Here is a 20659-nt window from a genome sequence, read left to right as displayed (position 1 = left end):
AATGTTAATGTCTGACAGGTATATTTTCTTAAGAATTATTCAATATGATGTAGAAAAATGAAACTGATCGTATTTTTAGTGTCTAATATTCTGGCATTGGCATTATAGCAGAGGTACAGGAGGCATTTAGAAGCAAGCTGGGAGTAAACTGATGAAATCAATACACGCTAAAATGAAATTTAGTCTCCCAAGACTTCTAAGAAAAAAAGACTTTTCTGTGGGAGGAGTTGTGACTGCTTTGTGTTACATCACTTTACATAATTTCTTTAAATGTGTTTTGATGGTTACCAGAGGGTCTGTATATCTTGTTTTGAATATGCTTTTTCATAACATCTTGTTCTGTCACACCTAGATAATTGGTTACGTTAAAGTAAATGATGTAAATTAAACAGAAAGATGGGGGCAAACTAGGGAAATTAACTTGGAAAATGGGGATGTAGGTTTCATGAAGTTCCAGCTCTTGTGCAATGCCTTGTCTCTTTCCTTAAATGGATGATTGAGGCCATGTTTGCAAATGAAGAACAATTAACTGGGACATTTTCCCCTTTGGCACATTGGCAGTATCAACACAGTAAAAACAGCAAGAAAGTTTTTCCAGAGTACCTCCAGTGTGCAGCTTGCTCTAAGATGCAAGGTTCAGTCCTTAGTTTTCTTTAGCTCCAGGTGCTAAAGTGAAAGAAAATGCTGCCCATTGGCATCATGGTTCTTAGTACATGCCTTTTGGACTAGTGAGAGAATCTATATGGGGTGGAACTGTTCTGTTCTACACAGGGAGATAAATTGCTGTTAGTCAATGTAACATTATAAAGAAATTTATGGTTGATCCTTTATGAGAATTAGGGACTTAGTTGGTTCAAATGGATGTATAAGATCACAGCTAATGGCCATTTGTGTGGAAAAGCCTTAATCAGGTGAGATATGAGGAAAAGGCTGCTTAAGAATCACAGAATCACAGGTTGGAAGGGACCTCAGGGATCATCTAGTACAACATTTCTAGGAAGAGCGCAGTCTAGACAAGATGGCCCAGCACCCTGTCCGGACAACTCTTGAAGGTGTCCAATGTGGCCGAGTCAACCACTTCCCTGGGGAGATTATTTCAATGGTTGACTGTCCTCAGTGTGAAAACATTTCCCTCTGGTGTCCAATCGGAATCTCCCCAAGAGCAACTTGTGTCCGTTCCCCCTTGTCCTCTCCATGGGACTCCATGTAAAAAGGGAGTCTCCATCTTCTCTGTAGCTACCCCTCAAGTACTGGTACACGGTGATGAGATCCCCTCTGAGCCTCCTTTTCTCAAGGCTGAACAAACCCAGCTCTCCCAGCCTATCCTCATATGGCAGCTTCCCAGTCCTCTGATCATCTTGGTGGCCCTTCTCTGGACCCCTTCCAGCCTGGCCACATCCCTTTTGTACAGCGGGGACCAGAACTGCACACAGTACTCCAGGTGTGGCCTGACAAGCGCTGAGTAGAGCGGGATAATGACTTCTTTCTCTCTGCTGGCAATGCCCTTTTTGATGCAACCCAGCATCCTGTTGGCCTTCTGGGCCGCAGCAGCACACTGTTCACTCGTGTTGAGCTTTCTGTCCACCAGGACCCCCAGGTCCCTTTCCACAGAGAAGTAGGACAGTAGGCTAACGCTGCTAAGGGAACGTCTGAAAATCCGGACCTGTTCCACAAGCGTGGGCAGACCAATACCTGGGTTTAGCTCCTGTACTCACTAAACAAGATAACCATCCTTAGGTTATAATTTGCTACTCTTTGGGAGGAAGAAACCACAGGTGTGGTTTTAGCATGTTAGACACCTGTATTCATAAAGATTCCTGACAGAGAGGGCAGCACTGTGCTCACATTGGGTGCATATGTGCATGGAATTAGCGCAAGACCTATGCACGCAGACTAATCCCATCACAAAAGAGCTTAAATAACATGCAAATGACATATTTCACTGAGGTTGTCATTATTAGGCAGCTATAGATGTTCTGCCAATGAAACATTTCTCTTTGTTACACAGCTCCTTTGTGCTATTGCAAGCATTTTGTTCATTTATGCTTTTTTACTTCATCATGTCTAATCAGACTATTTACAAATAGTTTGTTACGCAGGACCAAAAAATTGAAGGTCTACACCATGCTTCCATACTTCACTGTTTTACTAAATCCCCTTCACCTTTTGAGAGTCAGATGTTTAACCATGTGATCAGTCTGTCACTGTACATCTGAAAGTTTCCTGGACCTTCTAAATCTTGGAGTTCGCAACATCTTGTACCAAATAAGTGAATACCTCCTCCATCTGTTCACCACCCACTTGAGCCTGACTGGTTTTTGGGAAGACGCTGTTTTGTGAAGGGTGTCTCCTTTACAGGAAATGATGTTGACGTTTTTGTTGATAGGTTACATGCACCACAGACTTCTGTTCAGGACATATTTGACACTGTTCAGAGTGCCAGTGTGGGGCCTAAATACTACTTCAGTCATAAAATTATTCCCTGTTGTACTGATAGTATCTAAATAGAGAGAAGCCAAGACGCTCTGGAGCCTGTTTTTCTCCAGTGATTACGGAGGGGATCTAGAGGCCTGACATAAGAGAACGTACAGGTGTTTAAAAGCAGGCAAGATGACTCCTGCCTTCCATGTCCCAACTCAGTGGGGTGTGCGAGGGCGCATCAGAGGACTCTGAATTGGATGTGCCAGTGCCTATTAGTGTGTGTGTGTCCACTGAGTAGCTAAGACTTACTGGCTAAAACTCTCAGTGCTATCCTGAATCCAGCTTAGCGTTTTGTTCACCCATCTCTTTACACACTTGCATTTAAATGTAGTCCATACGTAATAAATTTGTTGTGTTTCTATAAACATTGCTATTTCAGATACCTTGCTGGTTATTTTATTACTTATCGATTTCACTACACTGCTTCCTGCATGAATGGTAAACCGGAATGGTTTGTTCTAAGGTACCACCGAGATTCAACAGACCTTAAACCAAAAGCAGCTTGTTGTGGGTTTTCAGGACATTTTAGTTCTTTATAAAATAGATGGTATTTTAAAAGGGAGGGGGAAAAGAAGAGATAATCTTCAAGTACATAATGTTGGGGTTGTTAATTATTTGTCCATTTTGTTTCTATTTAAACTTTTTTTTGTCATTTAAATGAGCTAGTATTGAACAGACAGACAAAAGTAGAAATGAACTTTTCTATAATAAAAATAAAATATTTTTATTTGGTTCTGCAAAATGTTATTGACAGAAGAAGTGTATCAGAAAAGTTTGCTGATGAATGCACAGAAATGAAACAGACATCTGTGGAAGTTTATAGCTCTGCAGTCGTCTGTGGGTGTGTGTTTGTGCGTGTGTGTGTGTGTGCAGTGAATCAGCTAGCAGTTGGTTTTAGGTTTTGCAATATGCCTTTGCTTTGATTTGCTTGGAATACTCTTTCCTAGGTTTTGGATATAGTGAAGACAAGTGTTCGTGCAGTTCTACAGCGTGTCTGGAAGGCTCCAGACATTGAAAATTTACATCTGTACCGTCTCTTTAACCGTGTATTTAATCGCTTGCTTTGGAGCCATGGTCAAGGTCTATGGAACTGCTTCTGCAATTCAGGGTAAGCCTATTTTTCTTAACTTAGTCTTCTTCATAACTCAACAATTATAGTCAGTGCTGGCATACTTTGTTTCTCATTTTAATTCAAGAGAATGCTATACTACATTGAACTTGCTTTAAAACCGTCTAAAGATATAGTATAATTAGAAATCTAATAATCTAGGCCAACCATTTCAGTAATGGAATCAGACATTTAGTAATGTATTTACAAATATAATATTCTAAGGAACAAATCTAATTTTCAAAATATCTGAGCTTTAGGTCAACTCTTTCATTGGATGGTGCACAGTTTTGAGGCCAGCCACTGTGCCAAATGTGGACGTACTATCAACAGAAGTCATTGTCGTATCTATTTGAGCTCACGACGTACAAGGGAAGAATTCAGTCACAATTGCAGCTGACGTCTTGTGCCAAATGCAGTGTCAGTTCTGTGATTTAAAAATAATGACTTTGAATTTCTGTGCTTGATTACGTTTACTGTTTCCCACACTGGCGGGATTTTAAGTATATGCAGAATGGGAAATGTCCACACTGATGTAAGCAGATGTTTTTGCTTTGCGTAGCAAATACAAGCTTTCTATGAGGGGAAAAAGATCAGGCCATATATTAAAAATTCGATATCTTACACTTCAAAATCTATGTGCCTGAAATCAAAGGCATTCATGTAAGGGTAGGTTTGGAGGACCAGATCATAGCTATAAAATAATCTCCCCCACCCCACTGAATTTCTTTATAAAATAAGAATACAAATGTGTAAATATTAAATATATTGCATACAAAAAGACATTTTCTCTGTAAGTATATACAATATCTAAAGAATGAAAGGCGTTTTGATTAGCTTGCATAAGGTGTTCTAAGAGATTTATTGAAAAGGAACAAGAGCAAGCACACATAGTATGCCGATGGATATTGTATGTACAAAGGAATCAGGTCAATATGTTCTTCGCACATAGTCATTTGTCATATGTAGAGAATGCATGTAATGCACTTGTTAGTTGTTTCCCACCAAAATGGATCACACAAAGAGGAGGGATCTAATACCATCCAAAAGGTCATCAGTTCTATGGGCTTTTTTTACCGTTATCTTCTCATCGATGAAGGCCTGTTGTTGTTGTGCAAGCCATTAGGAGTCTTCGCATTTTTGTCACTGAGACAGGCCGTGGGAACATGTAGATATCAGCCTTAAGATTTGCTAGAGGTAGGTATTGGGAATGCAGCACGCTCCAAAAGTTAAAGTAGGGTGAGAAAAGGTTTCTGTGTTTCCAATCTGAAACATTTTTTCTGTGTAATCCCCAGCAGCTGCAGGGTCTCTCTTCGTGCCGGCAGAGGTGTGTGAAGTCTTGAGTGAAAGCTCAATTTTTATTGTCATAATAATTACCTCCCCTTTTAATAATGCTGTTGTTATTTTGAATTTTAGTGTGCAAATCTTCTAATATGCATAAAAATTTTCATTTAGGATTTTTTTTTTTCCAAAGAATGGGTTTTTTTGTTCAAAACCTTTGAACACCTCTGCTGCTCTACCTGGCTTGGGAGAAAAGTCTTTGAGCCAGCAGAAGAGTTCAATGAAGAGCAGGATTTCACATCTAGCAATAATTTAATTCATGCAGAACAGGACCCTGCTGACTCCAAAGTGGAGCTAAATTCTTTGACAAAAATCCAATTCCTTGTAAGAGGAGTTGCTATGTCAAAGATTCTAAAAATACTGTAAAAGTAATATACAAATATCCAGTATGTGTAGAATCACTCTGCATGTAATGTACTTAATACAGAATTCACAGAAGAAACAGAAAGGCTGTTTGTACCTCCCCAGTACGTTGTTTATTCAGTTACAAGCATCCTTCTTGTCATGTAGTACACAACAGACAACTCCTGACAGCACCTCCGTAGCAGAAATGCCAGCTTCTCATCACTCTTTCTTAGAGTGATTTCAAAGAACAGATTGGAACAAGCATAGGGCATGTGTAGAATTTGGGGAAACCTGTTGGGAAGGGGTATTAATGTGCTAATTCAGAAACAACATGAGTACATGAAAATGTACTGAGTATGGCACTTTGACTCTTTGTAAGATATATATCTTGGGAAAAGAACAGAGCTAATAGCCTGAAGGTTTCCTCTTGCTGGTTAGATCTCTGATAGGCATGTGCTATTTTAGGAAAAAGAATGAGCAAAGAAACAAAGAAAAGCTCAGTGAAATAACCACAACGTAGATGGTTTCATAAAGCTACATTTGTTTTACTGTATAATAAACAATTAATAAGAGAAAACTGGTAGAAGCAGTTGACTTCAGATGGTTACAAAAAGAATAACACGTAATTGACCGTATTGCACAATCAAGCATAATATTCTTTTCTGGATCTGGTGAGGACTCCATGATTTCTTACTAATGTATGGAAACTAAAGTTACAGCATAACAAATTAAGCTTCCTTTGGTAACTACTCTGATCCCTGTTGACTGCAGTATAATGGAGTGTGAACTGAATCTGTGTAGCACATGGAGGAGGCTGCACAGGCACATTTATACGACAGCTCGTTAAAATTCACATATATATTTCTGATTCTCAATCTTTATTATTAGGGTAACTGTATACCACTATGTTCATAATCCGCCATAGTTATAGCAGGCCACATATTATTCTTCACTGATAAAATCCCTCATAACTTTAGGAAGGTGACCACAGACCTCAAAGCCCAGAACTTGTTGCTTCCACAAGATTTTGGAGATTTATGGATTGAATTAGAATATAATTCTGTGTAGCACTGTGAATCTGCTGAACTAATGTAATACTTGGAACTTCATCTTGCTGCTTTCTACCAACCATCACATCACTTCATGAGGAAGGGATGAAGACAATAGATTAATTTCCATGTAAAAATACATGTGGAAATTTCTCAGACAGAAAACAATATTGAGAAAAATATACTAAAGAAAGTAGTAGCTCTTCAAGCAGTAGAATTATTCTGGTTATGAAATGAAACAGTTCTGATGCCTTACAAACAATGTTTCTTAATTCATTATATGGATAATAATTAATGAGAAATGCTTGCATCACTAGAAAATTATGTGTGCAGTGGAAGTTCTGTAGCAGTGAACAGTTTCAGCTGGAACATATTATCTAGACTGAGGAGCCAGGCTGAAAAGTCAGTTATCTATACATACAGTTTATCATTTAGTCATTAATATTCATAATTCCATCCTAATACAGCATAATTAAAAATATCTTACTAGGCATAAGTAAGCTTGCTGGTTCTTTGATGTTGTTTTAAGGACAAACTTCCTACACCAGGGATGTGAAACCTACTGCTGGTCTCGGTGGACAAGGCTAAATCATCCCAGCTGTTTTGTTGAAGCCAGATTTTCCTCACTCTATGAAGTGCTTCTTTCATAAACAAACAAAAAACCTCAAGCTTACAAACCATCTGTGCTACTGGATAATGGTTTGGCCAAAAAAACTCTTCACAGGGATCATGTTGCCTTTAAAACAGATGTAATGATCTGTAATCTGGTCAGAATTCTGCACACACAGATGCGTTGAGGTGTATGCAGAGAACTATTGTCATCATCTGTGATAAATCATACCTCGTTTACATTGGTATGGCAGGGTCTGGGGTTTTTTGGGAAGAGAAATCGCTTTTTAAGAAAACAAAAGCATGATGGTCTGCATTTCAAAAAGGAATGCTTCTGTAGATACACTTTGCAAGTTGCACTTAATTGTAAAAGACTAGAAGAATTCTAGAATTGTAGAAGACTCCGTAGGACCAGATGGGGTAATAAGTAGTATTTGAATGACTAAACTGAGAAATTCTTGTCATATGATTATTTGGATAAGGAAGCCGAGCACATACTAATCTCCTGTAAATTAATTTCATATTTGTTTCTTAACATCATGTACTTAAATTAGAAGAATTTTATTATGCTGTGTAGACACTGAGAAATAATTTATTATTTTTATTGATTCCTTTAATATCACGTCACATTCACATTGAGGTGGTGGCCTGTTTTTGTTATTCCTGCTGTAAGACACACACACAATTATATGACAGTAAATCTTTATGTGCTAAACCTAAGTAATAGCCCTATAAACGCTTTAGGGAACAAAGCAAGTGAAAAATGGCTGTGGGCATTTCACATACGAAGATTAACTTCTTAATTTGTGTTTTGGACTCAGCATCTGCCAGCATTTGTGTTAAATAGTATAGATCTTTCCTGTAAACAGGCAAGGTCATGCTTTTTTTCTAGTTCCTCTATTGTTAAATCTGATATAAAGCAGTAAAGCTCTCAGATTGCAATTTGTGACAGAAAACATGAAGTTGTGTCTTTTTCCGGAACAGGAGCTCTTGGGAAACCATGTTCAGTAAAAGCACAGAGGTGGTGACTCCTGAGCAACTCCAGTGTTGCCAACGAATAGTGCAGCTTTGTAAACACTGCCTGCTGGTGGTTTACAAATATTCATCAGACTCAAGAGGATCCCCAACTGGGATTAGCCCCCACTGGGATGATACAAGGTATGCATTTCAATATTCTCTTCCTAAATTAGAAGTATAAAGGGTAATATTGAAGCAGGTTTCAGTCCATGTTGCTACCACTACACTTCCCTTTAAGCCTAGTTCACTAGGTATTTAAAAAAAAAAAAAAAGGCAAAACTCCCAACATTTCCCTTGATTCTGAGTTTCTATTGTTCTAATCTCTCTAGCCCACTCATGAAGTGCTACTAAAAGGAGACTAGATATACACATTTTATGTGAAGCTACACTTTAATTAAAGTCTTGGTTGCCTACTGCCTAAGTGGCTGCAGCAAAGGCGTTCCATAAAGTGAACTGAAAATTTCCTTTCTTCCCCTTCTCAGATCCCTCAAAGTCACTGATTCCAGATTTGCATTCCTAGAGGTATCCTAACATGTATGATACTTCTGGCTTGACATTCGCAGTGGGATGCTATAGGGGCACAGCTCCAGCCAAGGGTCAGGTAAGTGCCATCTGATTTACTGTTTTGCACAGTTTTGCAAAGTTGACTTCCAAAACCTACAGACTGAAAGTTCTATTATTTCATTTTACAGAGCATAAATATATTTTCAAACCTTGCAAAACAGCATCATATAGTAAAAAAATTATTTGGCACTTACCCGATTCTCCATTGGCTGGTTTAGTTCTCCAAGCGGATACAGTAGGGATTATAATATTGTCAGTATAGGGATTACTGAAAACGCTCCAGCTGTGGGAGTCAACGGTCTGCAATTTAACAGTCATAGGTGGAGAATGTACGTTACAAATTACTCAGGTTCCAAATTCTATCCATAATGGCAATTTGAATTATTATGTATATAAACTTACAAGTGCTTTGTTTATATGAAACATCTTACAGACATTATTTCATAGAACAGGTCCATGAGTTAAATATTACGTGAAAAGCAAACCTTTGATATATTATCTGTTAAACTTATTTTATGACTTAATTGCTTACTTGTTCTATCTCAGACTAGTTATTTGATACACTGAACACATTCGTTATTTTCATATGGATCTTAAGGCACTCTACCATGATTTAAAACCAACCAGAAATGGAATTTGTTTGGTCACAGCAGAAGTAGATGTATGTTAGCCACAAAACAAATTGTATTCAAAATTAACATCTACTGAGCTATAGCAGGAGTATGGTAAAGTCATCTGGATTAGCTAAGACTAGAAAATCTTCAACCTTGAAGTTTTTATTGCTTTTACTCTTAATACTGCAGAAAATTTTTCATCATGACCAACCACAAACTGTTCAAACTGATCGGATTACTCTAATGTACTGCAGCTAAAAAGCTTGCATATGGGAAGCAGTGAAAGGGATGGTCCCTTAGAACTTTCTCATCTCTAGTTTCTGTGTTTCTTTGAATGCTGAATGGAAGTTTATTCATAAATTTCACAGGCTAGAGGAATCTAAGTCCTGTATATGCCAAAGATCAGTACGTCTTCAGCAACGGAGTGTCATGACAACTCTGATTAAAGTTACAGTTTTTTAAATTAATCTCCACAAATGTTAGGTCTATACTGTGGATACAGCAATATGCTGGTTAACCATGATATTCTGAATTTGTTAAATGAAAGATATGTATGTAAAGAAATATTATGCCCCCACAGTTCTAAGGTAATGAACTATTTTTCTAGAGATGGGAGAATCACAATACTATGTCACTTTTCATTCAGGTTTCTGTTTTTAAATGATGTAAGAATCTGCACTACTAACAGTAATTTTCTTGATGGTCTGTAAAATTGTGTGAAGTGCAAGAAAAGATCAGAGTATAATTTAATAAACATAAAAGAAGTAAGTTTTTTTCAAGTGTAAAGAAAACAATAGGAGAGCTCAAAAACTATACCAAAATCTCTTTAAAATAATAGCTAAAATAAAACTGTAAAAAGTCAGACTTTTCATATTTTGATAAATTCACCTGTGTTACAAAATTAAAAATATACCATGGACTGCTCGACCCTTACAGCTTGCTAAATAATCTTGTCTATTACATGGCCTATTCTCTGGGAAGCATTAGAGTTTTCTACTGTATCATCAAGCAAAGGCAGGCCTCAGTCTGGTGACGTAGTGAACTGTCAAGCCTACCACCAACCCATACTAACTCAGACTTTATATTTTTGTGAATTGTTTAAAAAATATATTGGTGATAATATCTTTAAAGTAACAGCTTTTCTCAAAGCTTAAACAAACCAAATGTGTACTCTTTCCTATATAGATTGTCTCCCATTGATGCTGTTTCTGTCCATGTGATTAGTAGGATCGGTCTTATAACTTAGTCATCATTAATATGATTCACTAGAATGATGACACAATTTTTAAGCAATAATTTATACAATGTGTTGTGTTAATCCATCCTAACATTGATATAATTCATTATGAAATTCTGATTTAGTGTGGATGTTATTTTTGCACAATTACTGTACTCATCTAACGGCTTCTGCAATTAGCTCTTAGGAAATGATAACATGAAAAGATCTAAGAATGAATATTAGGCATATGATAAATTATTGGTTGTAGTATTACATAAAATACGAGCTATATAGTTGCCTGAATTTAAAAGGTAAATAGTCACTGATGTGACTTACTAGGTTGTAGCATCACTGTTTCTTGATTTACTAGAGTACAGGTGATAGTGTGTCTATTTTTAGAGCATTGGAGCTGGAAACGAAAGCTGAAAGTTTTTCTCCCTAATTAACTTTTTTTTTACAGCTTAACTTTTTGTAAGCTGCTTAACATCAGTTGCAGTTTTTACCCAGTTTAAATTGAATAAATAGTACTATAACAGAGAACAATGGGTGAAATGTTAATTTTTGGTAGCAGCGTTACACAGAATGCCATTGTTTTATTTATCCGCTTGCGTTAAACATAAAGGACTGGAAAGATGTTTGATCCTCATATAACATCTTGAAATTTTGCTAAGAGTTTCTCTCAGTTTAGATCTGTTTCCTGAGTTAGCTAGTGCCTTAATGCCCTGGTGTTTTATGAATAGTATTTATTGTGCATAATTTCTTGCATACAACGACTTTAAGTTATGGCGCGTGAATGGCTAATTCTTTTGCTCTTGAATGTCACTTTGACTGTAAAATCTGCTGTATTTTTCATATCCTTTCTAGGTATTTATTGCCAGGACCTTCACTGTTCATCGTTAAATCATCCTCGTCCAACCTTAGCTGCAGTTCACCTGGAATGCCTCGCCCTAACATTTTGTTCACACACAGATACAGTCACTTGTGAAGCAAAAGGAAAGTTGCTCTTCTTTGTAAATAACGGCACTTCATTTTTTTTTTTTTAAACTAAAATTTGTGATGGAGCTAAAAATAAGCACCGTTATATATTTACTACCATATTATGATAACATTTAGCTGAAAACGTACTGTAAAAGCATAGCTTTTCTGGAACATAATAAACCTTGTTAAGTTGTTTACACACACATGTGAATGTGTAGATCTTACTAGGTTTATAAGTAATTCCTTCCTACTAGAAATGTTATTTTTGCTGCAGAATATATAAAATGGAATTGATCTTGAAGATCCCATTACAGTGTTACATTATTTTGTAAGTACAATACTTTGACTTGAATATTATTTATTGTAAAGTATACTATTTATTGTCTCAAATGTAATTCATCCTTTAATGAGGAAGATGATTAAAGAACTCTAGTAGAACAGTAGAACTGCAACAGTCATTGAAAATAATCTGATCATTTCTTGGACATGTTTGATATAATATAATCTAAAATAATCCCCAAACCCTGTAAGCCAAACCTAAAGCAGACACTTTATTTTTCCTCTGATATTACAAGGTCTATTTAAAACTGCTATTTTTCTTAAAGGACATGGTGTAGTATCTTTTAGCCAAAGTGAAGGCATCTAGTACACAAGCAGTAAAAATACCAGTTTAGGCATTCAGTTTCTAATCAGATTCTTGTAATAAAATGGAAGCCAGTGTTTGTTACCTGGCTTTCATTCACGTTACTGAAGTCCTGTGCCTTTAGGTTTCCTTTGGGAGCAAGCAGTCATCTCCAACTCGCACAAGCATGCATAGTGGATAGTTTTTCTGTTCTACTGCACAGGTGGTCAAGCAGACTTTTTTAGGAAATACTGCAGCTATAATGTATTATTTCAACCTTAAACGAATTGGTTAGTTGTAGTTTTTAGCATACAATCTAGTACATACTCTAGAATGTATCCTCACAATGGACGGTATTTTCTAGATTGCTGATGCCTTTAAATGTTGGAAATCGAATTCATTAGAAAGCTCTCATTCAGATTCAGTTTCCTGGGCCTGGCTGAAGGGCACCAAAGGAAAACGAGCCAGAGCAGGAGTCTAGTATTAACAGGACTTGCAACCTGAAAATGTCATTTAGGATTTGCTACATACGCCCGTTCATCCCACTCCGCATTGTGCCATATGCGCCTTACTCATTACAGAAACAATTATTAAAAAAATCAGTTAATCTAGATGTAGAATGAATTAAGTTTTTAAACTGAGTAAAGAACAGAGTAGTTATTATTTACCAAAGACTTGTTTACTTACCAATCAGGTAACCCTGTAACGTGTTTGTAAATTATCAATATATTTCAGGTATACTTAAAAAAAGATAATTTGGGGACTAATTATCCTCAGGAGCAAGTAGGTTAGAGGTTTTTGATATCCAGAGGTTTAGGACAAATTTAAGAGACTTAAAGGATTTAAGACTGAAGTTGTCTGGAAATTATTTTTAAAACTTTAGTCATAGCATATATAAAACTGGGAATTTGGGTGAGATTTTTGATGCCTGTGCTGTAGTGCCTCAGCTCTAGAACTGTAGGATATATGATAATGAGACCATTTGTAAACAGTTAAAAACACCTCTTGAGATTAGCCAGATATAAGCAGTCTTCTGGTACGGAAAATTCTTTTTCGTTTTTTGTGGTAATACTGGTTTAATAATAATAATATAGTATGTTCACTTTAATTGTAGATCTCTCTTGGTCCGTACGGTGACTACTAATATTAACATACTATGGTTATCTGTAAGACCTAATAAAAGCTGTAAATTCTCTCTTCTTGGGGGAGGCTTCCACTGCATTCTGCTTTTGGCCATGAGGATAAAACCAGCTTCCAGCTTAGCTTGCCAGACTCAAACAGAGCCTTAGGGCAGTAGGGTCACATGCCTTCCCCACCTCCCCCCACTTTTTTTTTTTCTTTTTCTTTTAAACTACATTATGATCTCTGTTCTCAGAAGCCAGTGCTGGGACAGGTCAATCTGTACTGAATACTCTGCCAGCAGAACGAGGGCTACTAACCATACCTGTGCGGGTATGGACAGATCCAGAAAAAAAATACATTTAGCATGTACAAAATCGGACCAGGTGGTTGGTTTGTGTCTGATGTTGCTTGATATACTCATATTTCTGATAATCTTTCCTAAAGTGGTACTGTCTTCCTAATCACATGTGAATCAATACTTTCAATAAACGTAATGCCACGCTTCCCTGCCCAGCTCCTCCTAGCAAGTGTGCGTGGTCTGCGGGTGAGTTACGGGCTGCGCCTACAGTCGCACTCCAGGCACTGCTGAAGGTGGAAGCATTCGCTCCTTTTCTCCTGCAGAACAGCAGCACTTCCTTCATGATCAGTAAGTAGTCCTAGTAAATGAGCCTTTAAATAGTAATTAGTTCTGGCCTCGGGCTCTTGCACCGCTGCGGCTGAACCTTCAGCCTGGCGACCAGCAGATCTGCTGCCCCCTCGCCTTGGCCCCACCAGCAAATCTTTTCTTGGGAAGCAACTAATTTATTAAACGTGGAGGTGAGACCAACCCCCGAAATGGTACAACAGGATGGCAAGTGTATTTCCAAGTTGTATGAGAGTTGTAATTAGAAGGAAAAGAACATAATCTTTTTAGCATAGGTTGATCTTTACCCATGTAAGAGACGAAGAAAAAAAGGTAACGCGTTTTGTAACGGCCTGTGAGAATCTTAGTACCTTAAAAAGAGCCCCTCATACAGGAATCAGGTGCTCAGTAGCTTTAACGTAGGAGCTGTGTGGTTTTAGGCTAACAAAAGCCTGTGGGTGCCTCCTGGGGAGTCCCTGGGGAATGGGGTGGGAGCACGAGCGCACCTGGGGGGGCGGGCCCCAGCCCCCGCCCCACCTCTGGGCGGGAAGCGCCAGGCTGGCAGCCCTGCAGGTGTGAGGCTGGCCTTGGGGGAGGCTGCACCATGATTACGTTCCCTTGCTAAGTTGTATTAGAAACCGACTCTCCAGAAACCCACGTTTAGACAAAAATATTGCCCTTTGCTGGAGATTTTTATTTCGTGTTACATCGTTAGGGTTACTTCGCTCGGAGCAGGCTGGGAGCGCCGGCAGCGGCGCCCGGCGTGGCGGTGGGGAGGGAGCAGCAGGTAAGGGGCAGCTGAGGAGGGGGCGACGCTCCGGGGCGATTCAGTCACTGAGCTTTGTTGGTGCGGTGGCAACTCCTTACCGCAGCTCCTCGGGTAGCGCAAGGCGCGGGGCTGCGGGTGACCGTAACTGCTGTGAAAGACGCCTGTCCCGCACGCCTGCTGTCTTGAAATAAAGCCCTGTGGGTTACGGTGTGGTTACAGCAAGCTGGTGGGTTGAGTAGATGTTTAGAAGGAGCCGGCTCTGGAGGGACCGTCGCAGCGCGGATGCGGGTTTGCTGCCGAGGGCCGCCGTCTCGTACCGCGCTGGGCGAGGGCAGGGCAAGCGGCCTGGGGCGGCCGCAGAGGTGCTGGTGCTGAAAATCTTACAAAGGCTTCATTCTTCATCTGTGGTGTGAAACAGCTCTTATCCTGCGAGGGCATGGCCTGGTGGCATCTGCTCCTCTAGGCATTACTGGTGAAAAACACCTGCTGGAGCCTGCAGGGGTTCGCTGGGGCTGTGGAAGGAGCTTCCAGGGCTGACCAGAAAGGGGGACGCTTTCCACGGCGGGGTGCTGCAGGTCCAGGCCTGCGCCTTGCCCGTGGAGGTCTGCCCCTTGCTGCGTGCTCAACGCAGCCGGACCTGTCCCATGCCTGAGGACGTGGAGTCTTCTGCTGAAAGAAAGTGCTGCTTTGGGTCTTGGCAACAAGCTTGGGAGTCCAAATACAAAGGCTGAAGAGCAAGGAAAATACTTTTTCGAAAGTATTGCTTTGCTGAAGTAATGTTAAAAGAAACATTACTTAATATGCCTCACGAGGATACCCGTTTGGCAGACCTCAGCCTTGGGTTAACGTCCTGTCTGGAAAGGAGTGTCTTCTCCTTGTTACGGGACAGTCTCTAGCTGTTGATTGTACAGGAAAGTAAACAAATTTGTTACCTTCTGAAACTACATCTGAATGGTTCCTTAGCTGGGCCAGGAGGTCTAGAACAAATTCACTTTTAGATATAAACCCGTAAGTTTATAGTTTTTGACTTTTCCTGTATATTCAAGTGAAAAGACTGAATTACAGTGACAGTTATAACATTTAATTTAGGTCTTAGCAAATGTGATTATTTGCAAGTTAGCTTTGCATGCAGTGTTAAAACAGTTAACTTGAAGCTGTTGCATTTATTCCCATTTTCAGGAGAAAATAATTTGCTGTTAAGCGGCGTACTTATTGGAAAATCTTTCACTCTGGCATTTGCTAAAAACATTTGTAATGTTTTCTGTATGTGGTAAAATTCCCATGCATTAGTTTTTATTCTGCATCTGTGTTCTTTATTCTCTGCCAGCCACCCCTGTGCTGTTCCCTGCGTTGCTGAAATCACTTGTTAATGTGGCAGAGCCTTTGTTGGTGTGTAAATACCTGTAGCACTTAGGACTCTTAAGGAAATCAGGGATTATTTTACCATCTACATATATTGAACAGGAGAAGATTCTGTTTGTGGGGAAGCTGTGTGGATAAATTTGTGGTGTTTTGTTTGTTTGTTTTCTTTAGTATATCCATATCTCTTCTTTTAAAACAAAAGGCAACATTTACCTAGTAAGGAGAGCTGAGCTTAGAACTGCCCTCCGTTCACCACAGATGTTATTACTCATACTATAATAGCTAAAACTGCTGTGTATGGCCCCTGAATGCCCTCTGAACAGGCCTGCCTGCTTGCAGCCCCACAGAGGCAAGTGGAGCCTGTGGCTGGCACGGATGCCCCGGACCTCATCGGTGTGCCACGCTGGCTCAGGTGGCCGCACGGCAGTCGGTCGCCCTCTGCGCCCGCCTGCCGGGCGTTAGCAGCAGCATCGCCAAGGGTAGAGGCGCGTAGGGCAGTGACCCACGCCCGCCTTTCCTGCTGTGCCCTCATCAAAACCTGTGCACACGGCTGCTGTCGCGGTTTTGCGGAGCGTCGCCGTGCAGCGTGCTGCTGCAGCGGGGTTTGGCAGCATCGGCAGTTCTCGCTGCAAGGCACAGGCCTTGAAGGCTGCGGGCGGCAGTCGTGAAGTAGAGCAGAGCCCAAAAAGGCTGTGAGAAGTCAAAACATCTGGTGAGAATAATGTTTCATCCTGGAGTAGGTTTCACATTAAAGGCTTTCCTTGTGCCCATCTTTGTGGAAATGATTTGCTCTGTTGCAGCAGAACAAAAGACTGTTTCATTTAATGCTACATATGATTTTCAACTGAGTGGTGTAGTGTCATCCGACCATCTACAGCGTTATACCCACTCAGTATTCCCCACAATCCACCGTCTCTCGTATAGAAGCTTCTCAGAAGGATATACAGGACCCTGTTTTCTAAATAGAAGCTTTGCATTTCAAGATAAAAAGTTATGCAATGCCTGGATTGCAAACTTCTATGTAGTGCACAGATTTCTTGATCTGACTCGGGCACCAGAAGCACTCTGGTCGTCATTGCATAAGAGGGATGGGATTAATTTACTTTGCAAAGAGAAATACAGCTCTGAGTGACACACGAGTGGACTCAGCAATACTCGGCAGTGGTGCATCTGGCACAAGAACAGACAGATGAGATCTTGGTATGTGTTTCCAGGAACGTGCCCCTGTGCCCCAAGCAGCCCTTGCAGGTAGGCACCTCTCTGCTGAGCACCGAATGGACCCAGCTCTCGCTCATGCCGCTTCCTTGCAGCTCTGACATTGCTTGCTACGCCAGGGCTGCGGGCCACGTACAGCTGCAGGTTTCATTAGTACAAGCGTGTGTTTGCTAAAATAACCGATATGCAATATCCCTTACAAAGGCAGTAAATTAGTCAAACAAGTAAACATTGCTAATGAGAAGTCGGGTAAATTGTCCTGCGCAGAGATCTGTGCTTTCTCCAGTACCTAATGACTTAGGGGGCATTGAGCAGCGTAGATCTATTTTTAGTAACTGACAGCGTGGATAAACAGTCAGCAATCCCAGAGGTATGCCAGGCTTGGGAGAGGTGGGCTTTCCTCCAGCCCAGCTACCCTTTTTCTGCTCAGCCCTATTGGGTGATTGTGGGCGTTCTGGGTAAGGGCACTGGGCACCCGGCCTCTTCCCTCCCCGTGCAGGGCTTGGGCTGGTCGTGGCAGTGAGCTTTTCTTCACAGTTGTGTAGGATTCAAGCCCCTGATTTCTTCGGATTCAGAGAATGAATACAATAGCTGCATCAAAATGACATAGTACTAGACAAATACGCTAAAACGGCGGTTAAACTTTAGTCACTTTGTTTTTGGTTGCTTTGGTGTTTAAAACATTATGCAGCCAGAAGCAATGGAGAAGGCTTACTGGCAGAGTGAAAAGGAAGTTCCTCTGGCACTTAAAATGTTTTCCACCAGCACTGGTAAGCCAGACCTGACAGCATCTTTCCAATCCTTAATTTACTTAATTTATGGGATGATTTGCCAGATTAATCAGCATGATTGCCTACAGCTGTGTGGTTGGGTTCTGCTCGGGTGCAGTGAACTTTGCTATGTTGCGTGCCAAGATTAGAGTTTGTAGTACGTATAAAAGCATACCTTTATTTTTGTCTGTAGTGGTTTCAGAGCGCGTGTTCCCCTCCTGCCACCACATCCTCTGGTTTTGTTATGAAACGGGGGGCGCGAACCAGAGACGGCTCCTTAACTTCCCTCAGCCACGACATACCTTTTGACGTACTGAGAAGCACGCTTTGCTCCGCGGGTGTGCCAGTGAGCATGACCGTACTGGTCACAGCTGGTGAATAATGGGAACATAGGTAGTAAGAGGATTTTTTTTTTTTTTTTTGGAAAAGCAGCGTACAGTGCAGTAGTTTTATACTTAGCAGCTTACAAGCTGCTGGTACCTTGCTTGCGCACGTCGTTAGAGCTGTCGGGGTAGGGTGGCTGGTTGCTGTGGTAGAGGAAGGCGCCGCTACAACAGCCCGTTCTGTCTGAACTGTGAAAGTTTGCAGCTTTTCTTCTCTTCCTCCCCACACCCCCGCCTGCTCAGGTGGAGGAAGCAGTAAGCATTGTACGTCTTAGAGCTTCCAAATGTTAACAAAACTGGGTTTGAGGAAAAAGCTTTAATAGTGATATGAATGATCGTCTAATGTGAATCAGTGCTCAAACTATCCCACTATATGTTCTCAACTGTGTTCTCAACCAATATTTTTATAGGAAATATGTTTGATTTGCCCAAACTCTATCCAATTAATATACTTTGTAACATCTCTGCCTGTATATATCTTCTTTTAAGTATACAAATACATGTATTATTAACAATAATAGAAACCTACTTAGGATTAGAAAGCTACTCATACTTGAGAAACGCTCGAGTTTGGAAGAAGGTTGGCTCTCAGGTGAGCTTTTGGAATGATGGGATCGATTTCATAGTAATTTTTTTCTCCTGTACAGACTGCAACAACATGGTGGGGATAGCTTTATCGGCTATTACAGTCAAGTAAATAAAATTGTTATACACTTTTGGTTTAGTTGGCTGCCTGTTCTACGATTCTAGGACAATTGTATATCTTTTGTATCAACAATGATAACAACATCCAGTAACACTAATATGCATTTTGCCGTGTCAGCATTTTTGTTATTTAGGAATTTGTATCTCACCTGAGTTGCAGTTTAGCTTGCAGAGTCTCAGCAGGAAGTATAGCCCTGTACTGTAATTATTTAATCAACAATAAATCGTACTTTACTGTGTTGTGCCCTTGTGCTTTACTCCTTTTAAAGAAAACGCTGTATCCTTCAGAAGCAACTTTGCTTTCACTGCAGACCTGGTGGTGAACCATCACTCTTCAATATAGTGGAGTAACTGGAGTCTAGCAACGCTCCCTTCTTGTGTCCATACCCTCTAAAATTTAATATCGGATTTTGCTGGTCTGTGGGCAGAAATGGTTTCCCAGGTTGGTTGTGTTGCTCAGACTAGTGAGTGGTGTTGAGATTATTTCTAGTTGTGGGAGATGCATGTGGAAATCTGAAAGCGGCTGAGCCGCAGGACAGAGCACCGACGCGGCGCTCGGCCTCGCCTCCGGCCCTCAGCACGTCGGTAACGTCACCAGTTACGCTGCACGCGGTGGGCAGCGTTCCCAGTAGCACAGCCTGTGATAGCAGGGCCTGTGTCAGGGACGGTTTGGCACCTGCAGGAAGTCCCCTTCCTCCCAGCCCTCGAATGCCGGGCTTCGTTTGTATTGTGGTTTCGTGAGTCTGCATGGGCAAGCTTATAAAAATAATTCTCCTTCCTGAGAAGGGAGGGCTGTCTCAGCCTGCAGGATATGCTTGTTCAAAACACCAGCGAAATAATCCGTTTCCAGTCTCAAGCCCTTCAGCACAAAGGACTAAGGTTTTGCGGTGCCATGGCAATAAATTACTTCAGCACTACGGATGATGATTTTTTCTTAACTATTATTATTATTATTATTATTATTTATTAATTATTATTACTGTTTTCTGCAAAATCACTGGGGAGGGGAGGGAGATTTTTCCCAACGTAACTTTTTCTTGTTGCCAAGGTCAAGGGAGAGAGCAGTCTAAAAATAATTACCCCAGCCTTTTGGTACCGGTATTTATTGGTTACCCGGAAAAAGTTCTTTGGGAAGCTTTAATTTCTGTGGACACTTTAATCAAATGGTGCAAATGATCCTACCGCTACTTAACTGAGGAGCCATTCTTAAGATAACAGTAGTTTGCTACAAATTAATAACAAGTAAGTATCTATTTTTTTAAAGAAAAAGTTATGTTATTTTAGCAGGTGGAATATAAGGGCGAGCAGCATTTGTGCAATCAGAGATTGTCAGACAGTAGTTTGAGACGCAACTACTTCTACATCCGCAGGAATTATGAGACAGCTAGGCATGCGCCAAGCCCTTCAGGGCTGGTGTCTCTGCCCTCACAGGTATCCCAAAGCAAGCCCAGCCCTGCCCTGCAGCTGCCCCGCTCTCCCTTCCCGGGGGCTCGGGGAGGCCGCGAGAGCTGTGCTCAGCCAAGCTGCTGAGGAGACGGGCCTGGGCAGCAGGAGCGAAGGGGTTTAGGCTATCGGTATTAGGCTGGCAGGTTGCAGGGAAATCTGTCATGATGGTTTCTGGAAAACCGTATGCTTTAAATCGAGTTCAGTCAGGCTCAGCTGGGTTGTAATATTTCTCAGGCTGAGCAGTTGCTAATGCGAGGGCTTCTTTTTCAGGTGCGGTGAGTGGCATGTAGTAAAAAATACTTCCAGGATCAAGCCGAT

The 20659-nt window shown here is 40.7% G+C and overlaps 1 protein-coding gene across 6 annotated transcripts in view; it reads left to right on the top strand.

The window, feature by feature from the left end:
* TTLL7 (tubulin tyrosine ligase like 7) overlaps window positions 1–19134 on the top strand; it is an 80966-nt gene extending 61832 nt beyond the window's left edge. For 3 of the 6 annotated variants that reach the window (XM_075098011.1, XM_075098009.1, XM_075098010.1), the window contains 3 exons: window positions 3429–3589; window positions 7918–8091; window positions 11212–19134. In XM_075098011.1, coding sequence (XP_074954112.1) covers window positions 3429–3589; window positions 7918–8091; window positions 11212–11332 — 456 coding nt within the window. In that variant the 3' untranslated portion in view covers window positions 11333–19134. Of the gene's footprint in view, window positions 1–3428; window positions 3590–7917; window positions 8092–8432; window positions 8552–11211 lie in introns of all 6 variants that reach the window. The other 3 variants (XM_075098013.1, XM_075098012.1, XR_012661278.1) reach the window with 2 other exon arrangements.
* Window positions 19135–20659: the final 1525 nt, after the last annotated feature.

This window comes from Phalacrocorax aristotelis, chromosome 6, assembly GCF_949628215.1.
Source record: "Phalacrocorax aristotelis chromosome 6, bGulAri2.1, whole genome shotgun sequence".
Classification (NCBI taxonomy): domain Eukaryota; kingdom Metazoa; phylum Chordata; class Aves; order Suliformes; family Phalacrocoracidae; genus Phalacrocorax; species Phalacrocorax aristotelis.
This window is presented reverse-complemented; position numbering and strand designations above follow the sequence as displayed.